The sequence below is a fragment of the Helianthus annuus genome, chromosome 16 (assembly GCF_002127325.2).
Source record: "Helianthus annuus cultivar XRQ/B chromosome 16, HanXRQr2.0-SUNRISE, whole genome shotgun sequence".
Classification (NCBI taxonomy): domain Eukaryota; kingdom Viridiplantae; phylum Streptophyta; class Magnoliopsida; order Asterales; family Asteraceae; genus Helianthus; species Helianthus annuus.
In genome coordinates this window covers 125,546,776-125,556,542 of record NC_035448.2, presented here as the reverse complement: position 1 = coordinate 125,556,542, position 9,767 = coordinate 125,546,776, and the positions used below count along the sequence as shown (strand labels likewise).

Genomic DNA, 9,767 nt, shown 5'->3' with positions numbered 1-9,767 from the left:
GTAATTTATTTTGCATGGTAATTTACTACACTAATATACATCGAATGAAAAAAAAGTAAATTTTATTATTCTTTAATACAAATTACATAAAAGACATAACATGTAAAAATACAAACAAAAACATTTCAGCTATAATACGCCAAGCAAGCAGTCTTCAGATAACAACATAACTTCGCCAAACCGCTGCTTAGGACTCGGTTGAAAACCGAGACAAATTGAAAGTTAGGAGTGAATCTATTCTCTTCTTCTGGAATTCGAGTCAAAATGCTCGTAGCAATGATAAAGATGCGTCTGGAACTCGAAGTTACATCCACACTCACTGGGTAAGTAGAGGTGGAATTTCTGAAGAGAAGCACACTACAATATGAGAAACGATATCAAAAGCTAATTTGACAATTAAAACCCAGGGACACGTCTTTTACACTAACAAATACGTGAGGTTTCATAAAGCTAATGTAACCAGGTTTGTTATAAAAAGTTTTCTTGCTCTTTCCAGCAAACTTTTCAATTTCAGACTTTTCAATATCTACCAATTTGAAAATCTTGTCAACCATTTCCAGGATCACATTCTGAATCGGGACTTCAACGTCTGAAAATAATTTGTCTGATCCAATCATGATATAAACCAATCCTTTTGAATAATCATTTGCATTCTTTTCAGATTTTGAATTTTTAAGATAACTCTCATGAAAACTTCCCTCATTTTCATTTTGTGACTCGGATTTATCTGTTTTGGTAGATTCATCTTGCAAAACACTTTCAACGACCTTACCTACCACCTCTGAATCATCAGAATCATCAGATATGGAATAGGTTATGTCAATATTATTTGGCAATTGATCAACCATGTTGAAATCTTTTTCCACCTTCTCGTCATCATAGAATGTGAATTTTTTTCTCAAACGGTGGTGGAACCTGATGATATTCTGAGCCAATACCTTTCTTATTTTTCTCAGAATCGTTATCATCTGGTTTTATGTTGAAAATACGTTCAAGAACATATGATGAAGCATGATATCTATGCAACTTGTTGTTATCTTGTTCTAAATCAGCTCTTTTACGTTTAAGCTCAGCAACATCTTCAATATATGAATTTACAACTTGTTGTTTTATCTCATATTGTTGCTTAAGCGTATTAGACATTTTAGAACAATGTTTCAATCTTGCTTGAACAAGTTTCATTTGACTTTTCACTTCTTCATATGACTCTTTTGTAATATGATATGCCAGTTTTATTTTATTGAATCATATTCCTTTTTCATTTCTTGAAATGCATTTTCTTTTTGCAAACACTCTTTTGTCATTGCTGAACACTTTTCTTTCAAAATCTCATTTTCTTTTTCTAAAACTTTACATTTTTGTGTCAGCTTCTCATCATTATCTTTTAAAATCTTTTCACTTTCTAACATTTCTTTGCATTTATCTTTGAAAACTTTTTCAATTTTAGTAAATTTTAAGTCTCTTGTTCTAAACTTTTCATCTTTTTTAGTACAAGCACTGCACGTTTCCATGCATTTCTTGTACTGTTCAGCAGATTTATTTAAGACTTCAGAAGATTCAGTTGAAATGTTTACCTCGGTTGTTGGCACCTCGGCTTTTTCACGCGTCTGCTTCTGATCTACTTCTTTCTTCTGTTGTTCCTCGGCAGCATCATCAGCATCAACCACTTCAACCGATCTTTCCAGCTTCTCATTAACTTTTTCTTCTTTCTTCAAATCATCTTCATTCAGCTGTTTTTCAGTAACAGCTTCTTCTACTGGTTTCTGTTCTTCTTCACCAGCTGCTTCTTCTTTTTCCACTTCCACTTTATCTTTTACAACAACCTTCTTCAACTCATCCACTAGATCTTCAACATTCTTCTTCATCCTCTTCATCTCTCTGTCTTAGACGAGCTGTCATGACATCTCTGATAATCTTATCCAGCTTTTTAACATAATATTCACCGGATAGCGGGATTACTGCAAGAACGTCGTTATACACCACTTTGCTTGGATGAACAAGAGGTTCTCCTTTACTGTTGATATAACACTCTCGCTTCTTGTCCCATCTTCGATAATTCCTAGCTTCTTCATATTCTTTCCCCATTTCTTGAATTCTGTAATCAACAACACATCTTTCTCTGTATGTTTTCTCTTTCAGAATTTCTTCTTTCGATCTTTCTTTCACTACAGCTACAAATGCACTCTCTTTTATTTCAGCCACTAAAGCAGTTTCATCATCATCATCATCATCATCAAGATAATCATTCCAATTAAACCCTTCATCTGCATGAGTGACCCTGTGTTTGGCATATTCAATCTTGGGTTTGACATGATTACGTAACACTAAAGCTTGTGATTTTTCTTTTGATGAATTTCCAGTGATTCGCTTTAGACTTTCTCCAGAAGTATGTTCACCGATTTATGATAAATTGCCTTTTTGTGGTAGTCATCATTGAAAGGATTACCATGATCAGCTACTTCTCGGTTAACATACTCCCTCTTGAAGTAACCCTTTTGTTTACATAGAAAACATGTCACTTTTGACTTGTCGAAACCGAGCTTTGTGCTTAACAATCCTCCCAGATCCTACCTTCCTGTTGTCTCCATGAACCTTTGAGCTCAACGAATGCTGCTAGCTAACACCGTCGAATATCAATGAGTTCCATCTCCAATGGATCTATCTGGTTGTAATCTTCCTTTGTCAGCTCAGGATTTCCAATTCTCCCTGCTACCAGACTCTCGTATGATTCTAGAATCGAAGCTAGAAAACTCATTTGTTGTTTAGCTGCATTGATGCTCATTGTTGGAGAATTTTTCAACTTTAAAGCAATGTTACAGAGAATCTCATCAGGTTCTTCTGAGTTTGAAGCTGTTGAAGACGAATGATACCCTGGATTGTAGCTAGATGAGCTTTTCTGTGAATCTTTAGACTTTTCAACACTGAAGGCTGTCTTCGGTGACTCATTGACTGACACCAAAGGTACACTGCCTCTGTAATAAAGACCTACATTCTGCTGATACGAAGAGTTACTCACTTTGCTTTGCTTTTGTAGCTCAAGCTCATGACTCTCGATCTTCTCTATCAAAGCATCCAAAGTAATCGTATCATACAAGACATCATTTTTCAGAATAAACACAAATGTTTGCCACTGATCAATGCGTGGTAAAGCTTCAGTGATTTTATCAATAATTTCTTCGCGGGTTTTTGTTATTCCAAATCTATCGAGTTCAATTTTAAGGTGACAAAATCTTTCAATCATTTGTCTTACAGATTCACCTTTTATACCATCAAATAAATCAAACTCTTTTTTTAAGCAATGCTATTTTGTTCTTTTTAATTTGTTTCCCACCCTCAACTTTTACCCGTAATGCTTCCCACACTGATTTTGATGACCCGTCATGATTAAGTAATGCAAAAATGCCATCTCTTATCGACTGTTGAATTAAGGCAATCATTCTTTGTTCATATGAAAAATCCTTTTTGTCTTTAACTGATAAGTTTTTAAGTGGAATTTCTTCATTTTTATCATCAACTGGTCTACTATACCCGAATTCCATACAAAACAAACTCTCGTGCGCATAAGCTTTAGCCCAGTTAGTAATTCTTTCTTTCCACCAAGTATAATCCTCAATACTATCAAGTTTAGGTGGTTTTGAGTTAGTTCCGTAAAAATTATCACGGTTAATGTTTTCAGTTATAGCTTGTAACATCCGTCAAAAATAGGTTCCCGAAATCCGACCCGTTTTGAATTTTGGATCATAACCCTTGAAACATGAGAGCTTCACAAAATAATTAATCGTTTAATTTATTCTTAAGTATGATTATTTAATTATTTTATTAATTAATTTAATTAATTAATGTTACAATTAAAAGGGGTATTCTTTTTATTTCTATAAAAATAATCTAGTTAGTTTATTAGGTTAACTGTGATTTTTAAAGTTAATCTAAGTTATCAATCAACCTAGTTAGTTCAGTTAGTATAGTTAGGGGCTGTTTGGCAATATCTGAATCAATAAGTACTGAATGAATAAGAGGTCTGAATGGTTAAGAGGCTCTGAACCAGTAAGTGCTGAACCAGTAAAGTGTTGTTTGGTTGCACCTCTGAATGGCTGTGTAAAATGACATTTTTACCCCTCTGAACATATATAGCAACATATATAGATCTGTAAGTGCTGAACCACCAACTCCGACGCCATCAACCACTGACCAATCATCGTCGCCTTCAACCACCACCTTCTCCGACATCAACTACCAATCAACCACCGTAGACCATCGTCAACAACCTCCGCCGTGCCAACACCACCATCACCGTCTTGAACACCATCCATCATCATCTTGTACACCACTACCTTCAAACTACCCAGGTTACATCCACCGGAAATCACCCATAACCACTGTATAACCCACCACCACTTCACCGTTCACCTCTGGTCATTTACCGCAAAACCATAACCAACCACTCCAATCGTCACCTTGAACAAACAACACAGTTGACTACCCCCATCTCGTAGTCACCAATCATAAGCACATACACAACTCGAACCTGAGCACGTCACCACAACAGAACCATCTTCTCCAAAAATTAAAAAAAAATAGGAAAGAGTATAGGGAGGATGGTGGCGGGAGGCGTTCGGTGGTGAGGAGAGGGAGGAGGAAGGCGGCAGGAGGCGGGAGGTGGTGAGGAGAGGGAGGAGGAGGGCGGCGGGAGGCGTTCGATGGTGAGGAGAGGGGTGGGAGCGGAGGTCTGATGAGAGGTGAAAGGTGTTCGGTGGTGAGGAGAGGGGTAGGGATTCTTGGCTGATGAGAGGTGAAAGGGGGCAATTGTCTTTTTTTTCATTCAGCAAGTTATAAAAGCTGAATGATTCAGCACTGAATCATTAAGAGCTTTGCCATTAAGAGGCACAACCAAACACATACACCTCTGTCCGAATAAGAGGTCCACCTCTTAATGAATCATTAAGAGGGTTGCCAAACAGCCCCTTAGTGTAACTAAAGGGGTCTGTTTGTAATATTACAAAACTTATTTCAAAGATAGATGTGTAGAGCAGGGCTCGAACCCGGGTATCGCACATAACAAACAAACTCACAACCACTCCACCACTAATGAGCTTTGTTTATAAACTTTATTCTTTTGATATATATATATCCGAGATTAACGCTGGTTTCCTTTTAACCATTGCCGCCCAAAACACAGCTCGCATACAGCCATCAGTTCCATTTCTGTTTAACCGCTGATTTCTCGGTGGTTTATTCGAATCTGCGTTTCCTTTTCTGCCAATCAATCACCAAATCATTACCTTATGTGTCGAGACTCCTGGATCCTATATAAACCGCACCATCATCACGGCTTTACCCGCTCACACCCTCTCAACTCTCTGTTCAATAACTCACCACCGGAGACGGTCGGGGTTCGCAGAACAACACCGCGAACCACCTCATTTGGATCCCTTGCACCCTCCAAACACCTTCACGATCACCGGAGTTCCTCGGAAACCTACACGGAACTCGACACAACCACAACCACCTTCCGTTACGCTTCGAGCATCGCAGGAGAAAACCACAGTCGTGCCGCACGTCGGACGCCGGAGTAATCCAAACGCCCAGAACATCACGAGTTCATCGTCTAGTTCGGTATACATTTCTGTTATGAACCTTTTATTTTCGTTTTCATATTTCCAACAGAAAAATTCAGAAAGAAAACCATATACAATGATACATTTATACATATACATAATCGATATCGGTTGTATGGTTTTTAAGAAGAACGACACTGCTGAACAAGGTTTAAATGAAATAAATATTCAAGCATATGATTTTTATTCCCAACAATTCATTACATTCTGACTTTTGTTATCTTCTTTGTATATAATAAGCCTACTAATGATGTTTTTAAATGAAGAAGAGAACTTACTGTAATGAGTTAAAAGAAATTAAAACCTAAACTTTTTAAAAGGATGTTATAGCACAATGGGTAACATTGGTTTGCCTATAACTTACTGTATTTTGTTTCTTTTTAACAAGACAAAACCTGGTTACAAATTTAATAAAAGAACCTTTATAGCACAAAGCAATTGACAAGTCACGGGTACGAGTCCGAGTCCCCCTCCCCGCTTTCTCGCTGTTTCTTTTTGTATATATGGAAACTGTTGGTTTTTGTACATGAGAATTTAGACTTCTTACTATATTTTTTTGAGATTATTACTTATTTAATTTATTCTAAATTCATTCTTTTATTTCCTTTAATTTAATTCTTTTTCTTTCTTTTCATATTAAAACTACTAGAAATTGTTAAAACTTAAATAATCATCAGTTTTCATTCGTTTCTCTAAATTTACAAATAAATTTTATAATCCTTTAACAATCAAATTATAATTTATTAATTCATAAACGTTAAATATTAGGATCATTTATTTTAATCAATAAATACTAACGAGTTTGTTATATTCCATTTTAAATATCTAGGATAATCATATTCGTTCATTTGGATTGTTCCAATCTTACTCGTGCGTACTTACAACAAATCGCAACGCAATCAATGTGAGTATACGTGACCCATTTTCCATTTTAACACTTTTGGGTGCAATATGTATTCTATATCAATCACATTATTCACTTCAAACAGCTTTATGCACACTCTATCCAAATTGCACGTGATACATTTGATTCATGTTATACATGTTATGCTATTGTAAACTCTCATGACTATGTGTTCATTAACTTTGCAAGCCTCCCCTAACAATGGTAGCGCTATAGGTTGAGAAACGCCCCTCCCGTTATTCTCGCGGGTATTGTTAGGTTAATCTATGTTAAAACCTCCTGTTATACTTTTGGGATTGGCACTTTAATTGCGTTAAACTTTGGTTTGGACACATAGAGTAACATCGTTTCGAGTATATACTGTTAATGTGTAATCATGTTATTCACGTTGGATATGAGCAACTTCAAACATTTTATTATGCTATGTATCAAACTTGTATACTCGCCAACATATTTTGTTAATTTTATTTTAATACATATTGCAGGTTGATTAGTACAAGACTCAAGAAACAAGCAAGGATGGCATAAGATACCCATTTTAGCAATTAAACAATGTTTGAATTTATGTTCACTATTTGAAACAATGTATTATTCTTTAGTTTTAATAAAATGATTTAATTCATATTGTCACATTTAGTGTTATGTTGTTTTGAGCAATTTGTTCGTCTCATCCCGATGTTTCCGCCATCGGTTGGAGGCGTGACATGACCAGGATCGAGCCACCAATCATATTGAACAACGTAATTAAGTAAATAAAACCAACCACAATATAATTGGTGACCTAAAGAAGGTAACCGATTTTATGTTAACAGCGGAAGCATAAAACGTAAGTCCAAAACATAAGTTCGTAGTTCATAAGTTTAAAGACCCAAAACATGAGTTCCATAAGTTTATAAAGTTTAATTATTAAGTACGGGACATAACAGTCCGCATCCCACAATGACCTCCTCCTCCTTGTGCAAGCTCCTTAAGCATCTAGCGACCTGTAAGGCATGTAACAACGAGTCAACAACAAAGTTGAGTGAGTTCACGGTTGGTTGTTTAGTTTTAAGTTGTTTACGAAAACATGGTTTGTCTTTCGTTGGCTTAATTGCCGTGGGGGTTACCCCATAGTTGAAAGTATGATTAACCAGTTCCTTCTTTATTACCCAAACCATATTCATAATCAGTGGGGGCTTCCCCATGTGAACTACTAGACCGTACCATATCGACTACTAACGAAAATAAGTTGTGCCCTACATCAGTGTCTATCATCACTGACAGTTTGCCATAGTCCATTAGTACACGCCCGTCCGACTGGCACGGTGTGAGGTTTGTTAAACCTAATAGCGCTATTAATTAATGACCCGCTCGCCATCGGCCTCGGCGATTAAGTCGATATAAATTGAGGAACTTAATGATAGAGTTTTGTCTAGTAAGTTTTAAGGTTGTTGTCCTACCCAAGGAGGACAAACGTACGTACTCTACCCAAGGAGAATACGCAGGATTAATATTGGCATCCTACCTATGGAGGATGGCCGTACATATCCTACCCAAGGAGGATATGTAGGTTCCGTTTTAATTCTTTAACCCATTCCCAACCACCGGGAATCCCATGCCTTAGAAAGTGTCTGAACTCACCTTGGTTTGCTCGGTTAGATTAGTTAATCTTATAAACGGGAATCAAGCACGTCCTAATAAGGTACATATAACAATCAGTTTCTCATGCATAACACGTATCCTACGTACGGTTTATCGACTCATTACTTCTATCACGTACGACACAATTCTAATGTCAAGGTACTTTGTTAAGTTGTATTATTTTACCCTAAAATAATATAACTATCTCACAAAATAGGCAAGTATCCACACAAGTGTTCTAATATAAGATATACATTCTAAATATATATATTTACCCATTTTTATTTACAAAAACCAACCTCCGACACTTTGTATTTTGTTACTAAAAATTATGGCAAAGTTTATATTCGAAACACAAGTTATAAAATATACTTGTAACGCTTGTTTAGAAAAATATTTTCTAAGTGTTGGAATTTGTAGAAAATTTCGCCAGAGTTTCCTTTGTAAATGGAGGTGTCCATGCTCATAAGCATATCATTTTATTTTTCAAAAATCATTCAACAATCAATAACAAGTTACTAAACAATATTACACTAGTCAATTGCAAAACAATGCAATTTACATAATAACATGAACTTGGTTTTTAGTAAAAACGCGTAGTAACTTAGTGGGGTGTTTAGTGGGTTTAGTTACCCTCCAAAGTGTGTTTATTTTTGTTAAAATCTTACTCTCGGGGTTTTTAGATGTTCACAACTAGTGAACTTATTTTACAAAAATATCTATTTACAATATTTTCATGTTTCACTGGTATCCATATACTTAGTTTATTTCAAAGATGGTGTAAGTATATGTAAGAATCATACTTTTTCAAAAACCGCCTTTTAAACTTGGTTTTCTAAAATAACTCATACACAAGTCTTGAGTTTACAAGTTTACTAGTCCACTAGGTTTATTATTTTCTAAGAAGATCACTTTTATTCCCAAGTTCATGCTCTAACAAGAGGATGATTATTTTATGTACACATAATCACCTCTAACTTGTTAAGTCATGTTTTTAATCATAACTTAACAAGCTTCATATGATGATCAAACATCATATTGCTAGTAATCACCAAATAAACATCAAGTAATCATCAACATGACCAAACAACTTCATTTCATCATGTTTTCATCTTATTTCATTATCATGTTACTTTATATTCAAGACTTTGTTTATGATCTTTTGGTGTTCATGGATTCTCATCATAAAATAACTATTAACCACTCTAAATATGAGGCAAATGAAGATTCAAGAGACTTACTACTAGCTTTTAAGCTAGGGAAGATCAAGAGTAGAAATGAGGTGATTAATAGCAAATAGAGAAGGTCATTGGTGATCCGAAAGCTCCTAGCTTCCTTATGCAACCTCTAGCACCTTTGTTCACTCTTGAAATGGTTGAAGATGATCAAATGATGATGGTGGTGCCCCTTGGGGTCGGCCGAAACAAAGAAAGAAGGGAGGAGATATGGATGGTGTTTAGTTTGTGAAGATGAGAATGAATGATGATCTTGTGGTTAATTATATAATCTTTCCAACATGCTATTATCCATTAGGTTAAATGTCTCATAAGTACATAGCAAGTTCAATAAACAAATCAAGAAAATCAAGGGTGGGATACCACCCTTGAAACCGTATGGTTGGGGGGGGG

The 9,767-nt window shown here is 35.8% G+C and overlaps 1 protein-coding gene across 1 annotated transcript; it reads right to left on the bottom strand.

Annotated features, from left to right (window-relative positions):
* Positions 1–876: 876 nt before the first annotated feature.
* Positions 877–3,241, bottom strand: LOC110887577. Its single transcript, XM_022135156.1, has 4 exons — positions 2,625–3,241; positions 1,854–2,278; positions 1,575–1,810; positions 877–1,125 (listed from the first exon to the last, which is right to left on the bottom strand). Exons 1-4 carry the CDS (start codon positions 3,239–3,241, stop codon positions 877–879), a joined length of 1,527 nt encoding a protein of 508 aa, XP_021990848.1.
* Between the last annotated feature and the right edge of the window lie 6,526 nt (positions 3,242–9,767).